General features: G+C 41.0%; 1 protein-coding gene across 2 annotated transcripts in view; it reads right to left on the bottom strand.

Moving 5' to 3' along the window:
• Nucleotides 1-2632: 2632 nt before the first annotated feature.
• The window catches only part of CRHR2 (corticotropin releasing hormone receptor 2), a 164436-nt gene continuing 150232 nt past the window's right edge, over nt 2633-16836 (bottom strand). For both annotated transcript variants that reach the window (XM_068934146.1, XM_009669182.2), the window contains one exon: nt 2633-3780. In XM_068934146.1, coding sequence (XP_068790247.1) covers nt 3640-3780 — 141 coding nt within the window. In that variant the 3' untranslated portion in view covers nt 2633-3639. The remainder of the gene's footprint in view (nt 3781-16836) is intronic.

Genomic DNA, 16836 nt, shown 5'->3' with positions numbered 1-16836 from the left:
CAAAGGAAGGATCCAGACAGATAAACTCAGGCAAGCAATGAGATGATATCAATTAGCTTGACAGACAAGGGAAAGAGAGCACTCTTTCCATGGAGACTACTTTTCACTTTCTATGGCGGCTTTCATCAGGAGATTTTTAATTGCCTTATGGCCCACCTTATTCTTGATATGGAGGAGAGATAGGGAAAGAAAGGAGTTGTCATTTCATTCGGAATCCCAAAGGGATACTGACACAGCAAATCTAGGCTTGACACCAAGTCTATTGACATCAACAAGAATCCTTGCAGAGACTTGAAATATATGCCAGGAAAATAGATTGATGGTGAAAGCAGAGAGCCTGCAAACTGTGTGTCTCAGGATGTGGCTCTGACAAACCAGAACATGAGCTCCAGAACACAGGGACTCCACTTTTCTTTCCCTACCAAAAGGGTTTGGTGCCCATCAAACAGTCGGGAAGCCCACAGACCTTTTACAGCCTTTATACAGGGCAGCCATATGGACAGCTGGAAGAGCTAGAGCTCACTATATAATGCGAAGGGCCCAAGCCCCACATATCTGGCTCAGATAGGAGACCTTAACCAGTGTAAATGATACTCCTTCCACTAGCTGCCACAGAGCAATCGGCCCCTAGGACTCTGCCTGAAATAACCTAAACTCTTTTTTTTTTTTTTTTTCAGAAATCCTCAAACTCTTGGCATTTACAAACCCACAGCTATTCTGTTTTCAGTTACAGACCTGTCTCTGTGGTTCTCCCATGCTCTGCACGCTTTGAGGAAAAACAGACCACCCTCAAAATATATTTTTATTGCTCTTCCAGGGATGCCCTGAAATCTTGCTCTTCCAAGGCTGATGGTAGAAATTCAAGCTTGATTCTCATCACAGTTCTCTTCAAAAAATGGGCCATGGCTGTCAGTAACTCAGGAAATGAGAATACACAAGAAAGCTTCCATGGCAAAACAAGCAGAGCTAGCATAAGTGTTTTGTGACTGATCAATAAATCCCTACAGTGGAAGAAGGCTCAGAGGAGATGGGCAAGGGCGACATGCCCATGAAACTCAAGGCATAATGTAGGAAGTGACTGATCATAGCTTTTGCAAAGAAAGCTGAATTTATCTCCACATAAAGGAGACCAGAGGGTGCTATATGGCTGATCAGAGCGGATCAACTGACTATATCACAGCTGAGTGGATCAACTGGTCGTGCAAGTGTTTTTCTCTTAGTTAACCAAAAGAGTGAGAAAATCTTCCTGAGTTCGCCAGACCAGTATGGGGGTAGAGTATACATGGCTCAGCCTAACATAAAGTACAAAAACTGAACAACTAAGAAAAAGAACTTTGAAGAGAGCAACAGGCTTGAGCCGGTTTCAGTCCAGGTATTTCCTCCTGGCAACTGGGGACGCCCAGCATCAAGATGATGAGAATATTATAGAGCTCGTAATGAGAATCACATTTGTATTGTGATTCAACAGTATATTGCAATTGCTAAATTGTGCCAAGTGTAACTTCCAGAACTTGTAATTTCAGTATATTGCTGTATCGCTCTGCTAAATCAAAATGTAATGCTAAATCATGTAATGCCAAATATCTACAAATTAGTAAATTTTGTGTTAAACACAAAACTTGCCATGTGTAGAATACCTAAAAGAACATGACCAGTAAGTATTGGACTCTGACAGCTAGCATGGCAAAACTAACATAAATAAAGACTAACCCCCTTAATGCTGTATGTCCATCTTGCTATCTTGAAACAGGGTTCCATGCTGGTAGGCCTGAAAATCCCTGCTCTGAATAGACACTAATTAGAAAAAGGATTTTTTTGGAGAAAATATACTCCTGGTAGCAACAATATCTTGCAGTCTCTAAGACCATCTGCTGCACTGCAAATCCTTTTCATATCCTGGACTAGCCTAGAGGTGAAGCAAGAAGAGGGGTACTCAAGCCATATATTTCTAACCTTTAGATGTATCTGTCCCTTCAAATACAAAATATGAGGAGGCCCTGCATCACTATCAGTGTGTGCAATGTTTAAAGGCACCCTTACCTAATACAGCCCTCTTTCATCAGACACTTGTTTCCCAGTTAACAGGAAGATGGTTTGCATCACTTTGCAGAACTCTGACAGGGCACTGACAGATGAGTAGAGAGTGGCACATTTTCGGTGTTACCTCTGCTACTTGGAGACCTGTCATGCTAATTGGTACATGACATGGAGGGCTACATCCAGACTCTGTCCCACACCTTCTCTTGGGCAGAGACGGTAGGTCTATGACACAGAATCTCAAATCTCACTTCTCCCTCCTCCCTCAGTTATCTCATTGTGGCACACAAACCCAAAAGAGATTTTGGATGGGGGAAATCTACAGAATTTTAGTTTGCTAATACACATTTCCTGTGTATCCCCAGTCAGCTCAGTGCTGAATCCAATGTAACAGGGTGAGCTGAGAATGGAGACAATTCATCTTCCATTTAAGTGTCCTCTTACTGAGATTTTATCCTGTGGCTGTTCTTCTCACCGGCTCTTTACCAAAAAGGATTTCTTTCCTTAAGCTTGAACACAAAAACACTCTCAAGTCTACTGCTATCAAGACCTTGTCTTCCTTTCCAGAGTAAACAAAACAATACCTAGTTTTATTGAAACCAACCCAGAGTCGTGTTTATTATTGAAAATATACAGTATTTCTGAACATCACATAAAAAGCCTAGTAGGTACATCTGCTCTAGTTCAAAATGCTGAATAGATTATCTTTGTGCAGCATGTAACACTATCCTCATAATGCAAACATCCTCTTTCTTTTTATTGTTATAATATTTTTACAGTGCTTCCCTTTTGTATTTTTTAAATTCAGAAAACACGTTCTGCTGTTCTTCTCCACCCCATCCTCATAGGTGAAACTAAACAAAGACTTTCCAAAGGCTACTTAGATTGTGTCAAAAGTATGGGGCTAAGAGGAGTAAAGATATTTTATAGAGCTATCTAGAGATATTGCTGTCCGTATCAAAACTTTGTTTATGAACAGGACATGGCTCTTGCAAAGCAGCAGTTCAGTGATGTCCTGGCCAACTCCCAGTCTATCGATCAAAAGAAGAAACGGGGAAGGTAGATAAATTTGGTTTCCTCACACCATCTCTCAGATCCTCTTTTTCTTGCTGCCACATGTTCTCAAAGGCCAGTTATGCAAAGAAGAAACTTTTACAAAGAACCAAGAAGGAGACAGACTATCTACACACCAAAGTGTTGAAATCATTGGGAGCCAATGTACAGGATGAGATGGGCAGTATGTTAAAAATAGTCTTTGTTCACCACAATACGTGAGGGAAAAAGAAAAAAAAGAGAAAAAATCTATTGTTCCTGCCACTGTGCTGTTTTAGTTTTTGTACTGTGAACTTTCACAAGATGCAGTCAGCGCTGAATCTCTTTCTTCTTTGAATCTGCTCCCCCACCATCTACTCCAGTACGCTTTTGCCTGGTTGCCTTAAAGCAGCATCATGAATATGGCGAATGAGAGTCCACAAAGATATAACGGGCATCTCATTGCAGAAGAGCACAGTGCAGAAGAAAGGATGAAGAAAAGGGGTTGGGGAGAGTGAAGAAAGGAGAACCCTGAAGGCCACCAGATGGTGCATGTACGTGTGGGGCATATCACACAGCTGCTGTCTGTTTGATGCTATGGAAGCTGATTCGTGTTGGAGATGTGGGGATAGACATGGCACGTGCCACACGCACTCGGAGGGAGTGATGGTCTTGCCAACGGTGCCATCTTTTCCTGGCAGCAGAACGAACCTGGTGAGAGAAAAAGGAAAGGATGTGAACACTTACAACACTCAGATGCCCTCCAGTCAAGGGACACTAGACCACATTTAAACAAATGATGATAGGTACAAGCCACCGAAACACTCAGGGCTTGATTCAACTGCCTAAACATGGGTATCCAGGCCGCTTGATATTCTCTTGCATACTGCACTCTGGGAGAGGCCTGGGCTTCCCATATATTCTGTCTCATATCTGCCACCTTCATGTGGATGTCCTAAATACCCTAGGGCATTTCAAATGATAATAAACACCGAAGCTTAGGCAATTGAATCAAGCCGTCAAAGTGGATCCACCTGATGGATTTCTTAGATAGACCTTTCTTAGATGCTGTAATAGCCCACACTTCCCTTATATAAGAAAGTGAATTCCAAATCATCTAACTAAACATTGGTATCTACAATGGAGACATATACACCTGGGCTAATTTCTGCAGGCTGCCTGTATGGGCACTGGAGAGCTGCTCTGCACAGTCAATGGAAAGTCATCCTCAAGCAGATGTTTAAAATAGGCCAGATGAATCATGAACTAAAAGTGCCTGGTTTTTTGCATGGACCATAGAGGGAGCCCAGGGAACCGTTGCTCAAATATATATGTATACAATGTAGAGAAAGGCAGGTGATAGAAACCCCACACCATGCAGTGGGAAGAAAGGCTATAGACACTCCTAAGATGGACTGTAACCTCTTCCTGCCAAACCACTAGCAGAGAAGACTCAGAATCAGAATCTGGAATGAAACTGAACAATTTTTAGATCAGTTTCAGGATATTCCTGGTGACCTCCACTGACTGAAGAGACTTGAGAGCTATTCAGACCCTTAACCTAGACAGCAAGGTAAGTATACACAATTAGATTAAATGAATCTGGCCCAGCTTCTTGGAAGTCAATGGCCAATTACAGTCATGACACTCGGGTAAGATGTTGACATCCAGCTGCCAACATGAAATCCAGTCAAATTCAAAAAGAAGAGCATTTTAATAACATTCTAGCCTCTTTATCAAGTCAGGAACTCCTAAAAAGACATCTGTTGAGAAAGTGGGGTTATGAAAAATACAGTGTAGGCATTACACTTAAGCTAGTGAACCATATTTCTCTTTATAAGTAACAAAGAACCAGTCAGTTTGGTCAAAGAGTATGACTCATCTCCTCCTAAAGCAGATGTCCAAAACAGGCCAGATACTGTGGTCAGATGAAAAATGCCTATCTCCTTTCATTGCTTATAAAGTGAGCCTATACAATTAGCTCAGCTTTAGATGTCTGGATTATAAATTTAGCTAAATTTAGGTAATATTGATACCCTGAATGTTTTTTAATCCTTAATGCAATTACCTTCTTTGCAGGGGAGGGGAGTGTTCTTATCTCCATTTTACCAACGGCAGGCTAAAGCTTGGGTATTAATAGCAGTGATGTTAGGGTAGAGTAGATCTCATCACGGATCAGCTACCATGGCAACTGTACAAGGCCTGGGATGAGCTTGCACAGCCTGTGCAAAACCCCTGCTGACACAGCTTCTCAGTTATCAGCACCTGAGTGGCAGAACAAAGCCGTCGTGGGTGTATCTATATCACAGCTGGGACTGCAGAGAAGATGGTGTTGAAATAAACTCTCCACAGCTGTACTGTCATTAATTTTCTTTTAAAGCTTGGGCTCTGCCTTTGGATGCAGAGTGAAGACTGCTCAAAACACAAGGAACACATGCTTAAGGAATCAATCCCACTTCACACCAGCTTCAACACACTGTATATAATGGGTGCTCACATATATTATGGTGAGGAGCTCAAGAAGCAAAGGTATTTCCCTTGCACACTCCACATTGTCAGTCCTCAGTGTCTGAGATTAACAGGAATGATGGCCTGATGACAGTCCATAAGGAGACCTTGGGAAGGAGAGGTCTATACTCCATCTCCCAGATGGTTTTCCTCCTCCCTTGGCTTGGTGGGCCTTCAGGATCTTAGATAGACCCATAGTCTGCAGTACTACCTAGAAACTCTGCAGTGCTGTGATCCGGCACCTAACGGGCCCTCCCTCATCACAAGCTTTGCCCATGAAATGCTCCCTATTTCAAACTTGTGAGTATTGCCTTAGAAAACAATTTTGAAATTGTCCTCTTGGGTGCCTTATTGCAGGAATCCTTCAGCTGGAAGTGTGACTTTTCTGCCAGAATCCTAGGAGCTGCATACTAGGCAGAACAGCTTGAGGATTGCTCTCCTGGGTAACTTTCTTGGCTCGGTCACAGGCTTCCTGTGTTCTCTGTGCTACTTGCTTAGGGCCCAGTCTGTACTGCCTATAAGATGCAGCAGTGAGCAGAAGGCATGACCCTGACGGGATGATTTAGAACATTTCTTTCAGGTGTTCCAGCTCTTAATACAATCAATAGAGAGAGGTGAGCATGTCTAAAGAGTAATGGATTTGAGTCCGAGTAGATGACCCTTCCCATTGATGGAATACCTATCCTGAGCACTGAGGTGCCCCAGATTACCCTGCTGGACCTGAGACAGGTTGCTTAGGCACTCTGACACTTAAGGCAGTACATGCAGAGGCACAATGAATCTAGCTAAATGTTGGTCACCTAAGGTAAATGATATAAGTAACATGTCGGGGGGTTTCCAGTTTGTTGAAATCGCCCCATGCGGAACATGGGACTTGCTCTGCAGAGGAATGTGGCCTCTAGAATGCTCATTTCTCCCCATCTGCCACAAAATGATGAGATTTTGCTAAAAAAAAATTTTCCACATTTCTGCTGGAGCATAATTCACCCTTGCACAGGGAGCCTGTGACCCACTTAAATCCTTCAGAGGTGAATTTCTTCATCTCTGAAGCAAACAGAGAAGAAATCCTTATGTACAGCACAGCCTTGCTAATAACGTTAACAGTAAGCTGAGAGTCCTAGGCTTCAGGTATCTGAGGTACTCCTGGAGCAGCATTTCACTGGGTCATTAAAAGGGACTTCACTTAATGGGCTTTTGTGTTTCTGAGCAACTTGTGTGAACAGATACTTACTCAGCCAGTGAAGCCAGATTAGATTTATCATTTGAGCTTCAAACCAATCAAGTCAAAAAGAGTCACCTGGAGATAAAGACGTGAGTCTAAACAAGCAGTTGTCTGAATGGCTTTATGATATGGTTTGCTTACGAGCTTTGAGAAAGAATAAAAAGTAGCAGCAAAAGGGCTGTCTTCTTTTACAGCCAGAGCCATTCCTAGTGGGTTGGGCACATGGAAATAGGCTCTGCACTTACAGGGGTGAGTGGAATGCATTGCTTAATGGGACAATGAGTCACTGCAATTAGGATGTGACCAGAGCGCAAGCAGAATAGGTTAAGCTCAAATTTATCTCTTTTAACTCAACCCAGACATAAAGCTAGCTTAACTTTAGGTCAGAAAAGAAAAAAGAAAAATGGCTGTGACTGCTACAACAACATGTTAAAAAAACCCAGCAAAACAGCTATTATACATGAAGAAAGTAATAGAAAAAGATAAAGCAAAATAGCAGCTTAGAACCTGGTTGTTAATCTCCATAAGAGCAACTATGACTATCCATTAAGCGTTTGTAGAGTCAGTACCATGTCTTAGAGTCAGCATTAACACAGCTATGACCTGAAATTAATAACACTTGCCTCTAATAGCCCGAAGACTCATACACACACTATTATCAGTGGTTAAAGTTTAATAAGCAGCCTCAGGAATACAAATTATCAGCTTGATCTCTACATAACTTCAGTTGCTTGAGATGAAAAAGTTTATCTGTGCTGCTGAGCAGACAGATCAGCTTTGTATTGGATGTCTTTCTCCTGAAGTTACTGCCTCTGAATTCCCCCTTTTCAGCTCTTTGCACTTTGCCTACTGCAAATAATCACAGTTCCTGACTATGTGGTCAAATCAGATTTACGAATATATTTGGGCCTATAGACTGTGGGCATTGTTATCATCAGGCTTGCTTTTTGACAGTCAAGAGAAAGAATTCAGGCTGCGGGGTAGACAGAAATCACGGGGTGATAGTTTTTCTTTCCTGATTGGATTGCTTACGTCAGGAGCTCTCAAACTTTCCCCTGCTCCAGACCACATCCGATCAGAAAGATCATCCTCTTAGAAGAACAATTAAAAAAAAAAAGGATGAAAACATTTAAAGATGGTTTAAATGGTTTCCTTTTAAAATAATATACATCAACTCCTATTACTTACGCTAGACACTAGCTGATGGCTAATTTCTTGCAGCTATCATGGAGAAACGAGCTGAGGAAGGAGCCTTCAGTGGCACTAGAATTCAGTTTTTGGAAGAAATGTCATGTCTTATTAGCAGAAGGGGAGAAAGCTTGATCCATATACACAGTGCTTAGAACACAGGGGCCATTCACTTAGGGCTTCTTGATGTAGCACAAAAATGTAATTTAGGGAAAAAGGGAGGGTCTGATAATATAAGCAGGATTAAATGGAGCCATGAGAGTAACGGAACTTTGAAGAAAGCCTACTGGGATGCATCCATGCTCTGTCCCCCTGGAATATGTCTCACATGAAACTGTTAATAAGTGAGGGGCAGAGGGACAACAGCCATTCCACGACTATCAAATAATCACGGTGTTTCATAGTGTGTGAATAAATATTCCTAATATTCTATCCTATTCTTAATATTCTTCCTATTCTCTTGCTTTTGATATATGCAACTTTCTATTCCCAGAAAACCTGATCCAAAGGCAAATGAAATAAATGAAAAAGGTTCATATAGATTGTAATGGGCTTTGGAATAGGCCAAGTTTTTGCTCCCTGAAAACACGTCTCAGTGATGAATTCAGTAAGTTCCACCTACACTTAAGTACATTCGCGCCATGCTTCGGACCCTCGTGCAGTGGTATATTTGGAGGTAACTGGTGATAGGTTTGGACTTTAAACATCTTTGGTTATAGATGGTGCTGCAAATTGTGGCAAAGTTGATGAAATCATACAATTTCACTACAAATGAGGAAGAGGGACTTTCAAGCAATGTCCAGATCAACAAAAGGGAACTGGATATGCAGTTCTTAACTTTCAGGACACTGGTCTCACTGTGTCTGATCCTGTAGTGGAATCCGCATCCCTGACGTTCTTGAAGCCCCGGCCTCTGTCTGTACTCAGCAGAGACATAGTCAGGAAAGGCCACGGGATCTTGGCAACAGTTCATCAAAAGAACATATTTAAAATAGATCAGATGAATTCCACCCTCAGTTGGGGGAACTATAGCCTATAAAGGAAGCAGAGGGTGACCAGCTCAGCTGCAGATGTGTACCTAATGTTGGGGCGATGAAGTTCATCCGTTATGTAATAGCACTTAAACAAAAGTAAGCAGATGAAACCTTGATACGTTGAAAGTTTTCCATATGGTTAGGGTGTCCCTCCACCTTCAAGGAAGGAGAGCATTTAATCTAAAAGTCATTTACAGGAAATGCTGAGAAGAGCCTATGGGCCAATCCTTCCCAGACCCTTGGAAGGGTTAAGTATAAATCTGAATGAAAGTAAAGAAATAGAACTTCCTAAGTACAGAACTCACTAGAGTGACAGATCTGGGGATTTGCAGGAGAGGAAGGGATCAGCTCTTGCTTGTTTCTAATGCACTTGGAGAAACAGGAGTGAGTTTTCATATATTTTTTGCAAAAAAAATCACATCACTGAGGGAATGTACCAGTGTCCTACAGCCATCTCTCACCCTGTTGATATGGCTTTGCAAGGTTCCCAGTAAAGCCAAACCCTCAGGCTGTGTTACTGTTAGACAAAAGAGAAGGCCAAACATCTCTACACAAAAACACCATTGCCAGTGCTTAACCCTCTTAGCACTGGGAGGGGATGTAGTCAGAACAATCTGCAGACCCCGAAGGAATAATGGCAATATATCCTATAATCTTAAGAGAATATAGCTTACATAGACCTTTTTTACCAAATAGCCTACATCACACCAGTATTTTATGTATTGTTAAGATTCTTTTTCTCTGTAAAAAGCCCTGCTTCACTGCTCTAAAATTCGTTCATTCTTCAGGAACCAGATAGTTCTGCAGTACCTGTCAGACTGGGAGGCTGAAGTTTAATTTCTAAAATCATGACAGCGCAATTTTGTTAGTGTATGTAACTGTTTGAGAAGATAGCACAGTTCTGACTAGTTGTAAAGATTTGCTGCACGTTTTGTGGGAAAGGCCATGTTACTCCTTTCGTCCGGCCCATAGAGGACCAGTGGGGAGCAGATCTAACTATACGGGAGGGAGGCTATAAACACAATCAGCCCACCTTACGTCTCTGTGCCTTTGCTAAGGACTGCTCTGGACTCACCTCTCATGAAAGCAGCGGTGTAGTGAAAGGTCCGAGGGAAAAGAGTCTCAGACCAATTCCTGCCCTTCACAATGCCTAGACCTCTCCTCATTCCTTTCTCTCTCGCAGGACCCTAGTTTGAAGAGACCTATTGGAATCACATCAATCAAGGTGCCTTTCTACAAGGACACACCTGGTTGTGGGAAATGGGTACATATAGGAGGCTGCAGCCCTGGAATGAACCGTTGCCTGTTGGTTCCAAAGGAAAGGTACGGTCCTTAAGTTGGCTTTACACAGAACAGCAATCCCCAGGGGTGTTCAGGAGCAGTACTTACACTTGCATCACTGGGGCCCTTTGATCAGAAAGCAATCATTATGGAAGATTAAGCTTTAGCCTTCTAGTCCACCCCCATATTCATATTTATGCAGTGATTTGAAGGAACGCTTAATGCATGTCCTTTGGGTTCAGAATGAATAACATGAAGTCTGCTTAGATTGATGGGCAGGTGGATGACTAACCATTTAGGTGGTGATTCAGAGCTGGCAATTATAATGAATAGCCTACGGAGAAGATCAGATCAAAATAAGCTACTTTGAGCTTAATAGATTTTGAGAGACAGATGGTGCCTGGGTAAAGGGTCAACACAAAAAATTAAACATATTTATCCTTGCCTTGCACCTTGTTATGAGAATAATTTATTGTGCTATCTAATGAAGTAACCTTTTCTACTCGCTGTTTATGATTCCTCTCTAAGTAAGTCAGCTAATTGCTGATATATCTGGTACTGAAATTCTCCAAGAATGCAGACAAACTCTTTGGGCAGCCTTTTCCACTGCTTGACTGTCCTCATGGTGAAAAAGTTTCTCCGTATGTCCAGCCTGAACCTATCATGTTTCAGCTTATGCCCATTGTCTCTCATCCTCCTACCAGGCACCACGATGAAGAGCCTGGCTGTGTTTCCTTAACAACCTCCCCATAGGTATCGGAAGGCTGCTGTTAGGTCCCTCTGAAGCCTTCTCTCCAAGCTACCCAAGCCCAGTTTCCTCAGCCTCTCCTCATAGGGAAGGTGCTCCAGCCCCCTTAGCATGAGATTTATTCAAATAAATGTACATGGCTGAGCTCATCACTGTAGCATTTTTCCACAGACAAAGAGTCAGTAGAGTCTAGGATGTGCTAAAGCAGACATCTAAAACAGGGCAGATGAGTCCTGCCACATCAGTACCTCTCTCTCAATTAAACAGAAAAGGAGCCCACAGTGATGAGCTCTGCTATAGATATCTGTCCTGTGCATAACTAAGATCAGGTGAGATTAATCCCATGCTAGAGATCCTTTTGAAAGATAAGCTTTAATTGAGCACATGCTATCAAGCTCAGTTACTGGATTGAATTAATCAGCTTGCATTGGAGAGGCTGAACAGATTGTTTTAGTGGTTTCTATGAATCTATATTTTTATCCATATTTACTTAGGGAGAAAACACCATAAAAGCATGACCCTGACTCCAAGCAGTTTTCTTATACATTACCACCTGGTTATAAGACAACTGATGTAGGAAGAAAAATTTTCAACAACTTAAAAAAACATAAAGATCTTTTTGTGATTGTAATAAATATTTCTCCAAACGGGGTTCTGTGTGGAAAATTGTTCTCTTCAGCACAGCTTCATGCCAATTTATCTATACATACTCTAAAAACTCCATCTTAAACTTAAAAAAAATGTTACTTGAAATTAAATTCAGTCTCATGATTTCTCAGTTGTTGAAGAAGTGTGTTTGAAGAGCATCTTGATTTTTGCAATCATTGAAAAAAGTCAATAATTAACACTCTTTTTTAAAAATGATATGATGTAAATGCATACATCTTTGTACCTTATGCCATTTTCATAACCTCTCAAATTGTCAAAAACCTCTCATTCTCAGTTTTCTCAGAAGTGAAGAAATTCTCTTTACCACCAAGATTAAATCAAATGTGCTTGCAAGCATTCTGGATAAGGTTGGTGAAACTGTTAAAAATCCTTTAAAAATAAAGGGCACAATCAATTCACTAATATACAAGTTCAGTTCACACTGAATTCTGAGTGGCTTTTATATTTACCATTTAAAATCAAATCTAAAATGTATTTTCAAGTCACAAATGTGTTTAAATTATGCTTTGACTTCTGCTAGCAGTAAATTTGCACACAAAGACAAATACATAGACACGTCCCTTATATGTATCAGCTGAGAATTTACTGTTAAGTTAAAGCTGAAAAGACACTTTAAATATCATGAAAAAAAATTATTTCAGGGGCCAGATTTCTACATCATGTAATTCTAGCAGATTTGAGATCTCACAGAGCCATTGTCTCATGTGCTTTCCTGGCTCAAAACAGTCATGAAAAAGCACAGAGCGACAAAAGCACTGACCAAAAAAAAAAAAAAAAACACAATGCTCAGTTTTCTGAACAACTAAGCAATTTAGAGTTATATCCATAGCTGTTTTTGTAAAGATCAGATTTGGGGCTGCTCTCTTCTGTATCGCTAATGGACACCGATCACTAGAAAATCCAATTCAAATGTAACATAGCAAACTGAGCACAAACACCATAGAAAAGTAGAGTGGAAAAGACAAGTCAGCGTAGTACTTGAGTTCTGATCTCGAATGAAGGGAATGAGGTTCAAAGCCTTCTCATCCTGTAGACTCCTGGAGCAAACTAGGATATCAAGTAAAACAATGCCTTGGCTTCTCCCATAAAATAGCAGCCGGACCATTTATGTCACTGCCCAGGATACTGCAGGACTAATACACCAGAAAGTGTGTGCACTGCTGTCTTATGATAGCAAAAATCACTTTCAGGAGCTGCATTGCTATGGAGGGAATGCAGGCATCTAACTCCTACCTGTCTTATCGAAAATGGAAGCTAAATGAAATGAAGCCCAGCCTCTTTGAAAAATCAGACTCCTCATTCTGTCTTTGCTCACAGTTCATCTGCCTTTCCCCTTCTTTTTTTTTTTTTTTCTGATGTTGATTTTGCCCTCTGCAGCTAGTAGATGGTCTCTGCATCCAACAAATGTATCTTTTTCTATAAAGTCTCCAGCCAATTTATATCAATCAAATGCCAGTGGCCGCTTATGCCCATTCATGGCACACACAGTTTGTCCACAGCAGCTTCAGAATTTTGCAGAAGCAACAAAACAAAGAGGACTGTCAATTCTGTACTTAAACTGCTTCTCCCTTGGTTCACCAGAATAACTTGTGTAACGTGTCAGCTTAAAAAGGCACTCGTATTTAAGACATGAAAGGTCATATCTCCAGTAAGCGGGCTTGACTGATACACACCCTTTCAAGACCTGGCCCATGGCCTTAATTCTTACTGCAGTCAACAAAGCTACTCCTAGATCTATCTGAAACATTGTGCGCTGTGAAAATGAGGGAAAGGAAGATACTTGTATTCTCATGTCACACTCTGTCCACCAACACGTAAGCAAATAAACTCATCCCATATGTAATTCTTCACATGAACTGCAATTAATGGTTTCATTCTTTTACTTCAGTGATGCCCCTTCTGAACTCTTGAGCCAAAGCACAGCAAAATCAGAATCTAGACCTCTCATGGTGACATCTTGCATAACCAATGTGCCATCTTCGGTCTGAGTGCTGGGAGTGCTGCTTTCTGCACTAGAACAACAGAACTGTCCAAGCTGTACAACTGTGCAACTCTTCTGATCTGGGGGCCAAAGAGCTCATGGAGAGAGAAACAACAAATTCATACTCTAAGTTATAAGGTCTTGCTTGTTTAAATCAATGACAGCTACAAGACATCACCTGGCATACACTCTTTTCACCTTTGCTGACCTTCACAGCTAGCATATTTGCAAAGAGACAGAAATTTTGATCACCTTCATCTGTGAACCATACTGTATGAGCTTTACTACAGGCAGCTGTTAGGAGTTTATAACACCTAGTGACATCTGTATCAAATATTGAAAGGTAGAGGTGCAGCTGAGATCATGGCATTGTTAAAATTTCAAATCAATGGATCTTCTAGCCTTCTTGCTTGCGCCATAAGAGCAGACGTGGCATTCTATGAGATGAATCACCTGTTTTATGCTTTATTACATGCATTTAAAGCACCTCATTTTGTCAAAACTGAAGCTGATTTAAAAATCTCTGACATAGCAGTTCAGCAGTCCATGTCTTTGTTGCAGTACAGTCTTAGCAGGTGATGCAACTATCAGTTAAATGAGCAAAATCTGCTACAGATCTCATTTACACTCCTGGGGCCTCATGTGCACTAAGTGACACTCCCTTCATCATTGTTTCTATTAGGGGTGCCATCCTGAGAGCATGACAATACTTCTGTACTGTTCTTCTGATGTGAGACTTTTTCATAAAACTTAATTGAGGAACACTCACTGTGCTGCAAATACAACTGAACACAAATCAATATGGCTTTCAATGCTTTGATATGGAAGTTAATAATAAGAAAACACACTGTCATAGCGGCTGTGTGTCACAGCAACAACAAACAGCAGTTTCAGGTATGAAAAGCTGAAAAGCATCCTTCTAGGTCTCTCACTATTGTTTATCAAGAATTAGGTCAAATTGAGACTTTAGTTGACTGATGCACACTGCAGCATTTGAAAACTTGCCGTTCCTCATCTATAAAACAAGCCTCACAATGTTTCACTGGGTTTCGATTGAAATAATGGTAGTCCAAAAGCTGAGAGCTGGTGTAACTAATAATGTTTCAAATAATGCTCATATCACTTTGGAAGAGATAGTCACCTTACTATGCTCTTAAGGAAGGTAAGAGATACTTCTTTCTTAGTTCTAAAACTGTCTAGGGAAAAAAACCCAAAAACTAAAAACGAAAATGACTATGATATTGACTCCTAGGACACTGTTTCGAGAGTGTGTGATCATATTAGTCGTATCTCCGTGCCTCTGTACCCTTACTGACACTTTAAAAAAAAAAAAGAAAGGAAACCCAGTTCTCATTAGCCTTCTTGCTTGTGGGAGAACACTTGTAATGGGCCCAAGTGGGTATTAGGAAAAGTCTTCCCCATGAGGATGAAGCAGCACTAGAGCAGATGCTCAGAGACACTTTGGCATCTACATCCTTGGAGATTTTCAATCAGCTGGACAAGGCTCTGAGCAACTGATGTGAATTTAAAGACAGTCATGCTTTGAGCAGGAGATAGGATAAGATGATTCCAGCGTCTCTTCCAACCTGAATTAGTCTATTATATACACAAATATGCATTATTCCCTTCTGTTTCAAGTCATCAGAAGCGTTGCTCTTATACATGCCCTATGGCAAAATCCCATCTGATGTACGTAATCAGGAGAGAAGTCCTCTACAGTGGATACTGCCCCTACATTGACAAGCACAAAGCATCCACAGCCTACCAGGAGTCCTCTTAGCTAAATACAAGACTTCCCGACCTGCTGGTTAAGGAATTGAGTTGGGGTGGTAAAACCTAGCTTTATAGATCTTCTTTGACCTCTTTAATCACCATGCGCAACTTTGTTATACCTCTCCTCTGGAGCTCAGTTCTGTCTACCTACTGTCACAGGCATTAGACTTCACTTAGATCCTTCTTTTCCTATGGTTTATAAGACACAAGCATAGTCATAGCTATGTACTAAGAATGACAATGTGCACATAGACAGAAAAGTCCTTATGAACAAACAGTAAGAAAGATCACTGCCTCTGGTCAATTTTGCATGTAAAATCTCATTCATCTGTCTTTGCAGAGACCCCTAGATGGTTCTAAACTCTCCACATAATATTTTGCCAATAATTGAAATAAAATAGAACCAGAAGTTTAGGGAAGGGGTCAGTTGAGCAAAGAAGAAATAGTGCAGATAAAAAAAGAGAGAAAAGAAAAAAGGAAGTTATTACGGGTGAAGATGAAAAGAATAAAGTAAGTTAATAGAACGGAGAGGAATCAAGCCTGTAAATGGATTGTCAGGACACCAGCTGGGCTTGTAAGCTTTTTGAAGGACTTCAGATTCACCTTTAAAGAATCTGTGACACTCCATAATTTGCATGTAATTCCATTCAAGTTGCTGAAGAAGGCCAAAGGATTTCTTTGATTTGTTTAATAATGTCAGTGATGACAGAGGAGAGAATACAGATGAACCTTGGAGGTGTCAGAGAAGACATGACATGTGGCAGGTCTGGCACAGATGGAGATTTCAGTGACATGCTGTGGTAACAATCAAGGCCTTCACACATGCTTTGGTTGGCAATGTAGCCTGTACAGGTCTTTCACTTCACAAGGAGGCAGGACACAGCCTTCCTGCAAGCTTTTGCAATGTGATGCAATGCGGCCTCCAGGATGTGATCTGAGAAACAGAATCTGCTTTCAGAATGCTTTGTGAGCAAGTACAGTTCTTCTGAGGATAGGGACTATCGCTAGGGAGAGCTTTTATAACTGTATACTGTAAGTTAAAAACTTCATAATTCTGTACAATGTGATCACAAACCCAGAAGGATCCGAGAACACCTACTTATACCTCATTGAATTTCCTACTTGTTTCTAAGTTATGCAGAGCTGAAGCTGGAACAGAGCTGAAATTCCATCCTTTTAAACCTTTATGATACTTCAAAGACATTGTCACTGTACCTTAAGATATGTCCAAAGTCCTTTTACAGTTTTGAAGGAGACACTGTAATATTTGGGACACTTCACCTTATTATGTATCTCAAAGAAATAGTTAAGGAATTGCTAAGGTTTAGCTAGGCAAAAGGAAGATCTATATTAGATGCAACCA

Source organism: Struthio camelus, chromosome 2, assembly GCF_040807025.1.
Source record: "Struthio camelus isolate bStrCam1 chromosome 2, bStrCam1.hap1, whole genome shotgun sequence".
Classification (NCBI taxonomy): domain Eukaryota; kingdom Metazoa; phylum Chordata; class Aves; order Struthioniformes; family Struthionidae; genus Struthio; species Struthio camelus.
The sequence above is the reverse complement of the archived record's forward strand: the minus strand, read 5'-3'. Positions and strand labels throughout refer to the sequence as shown.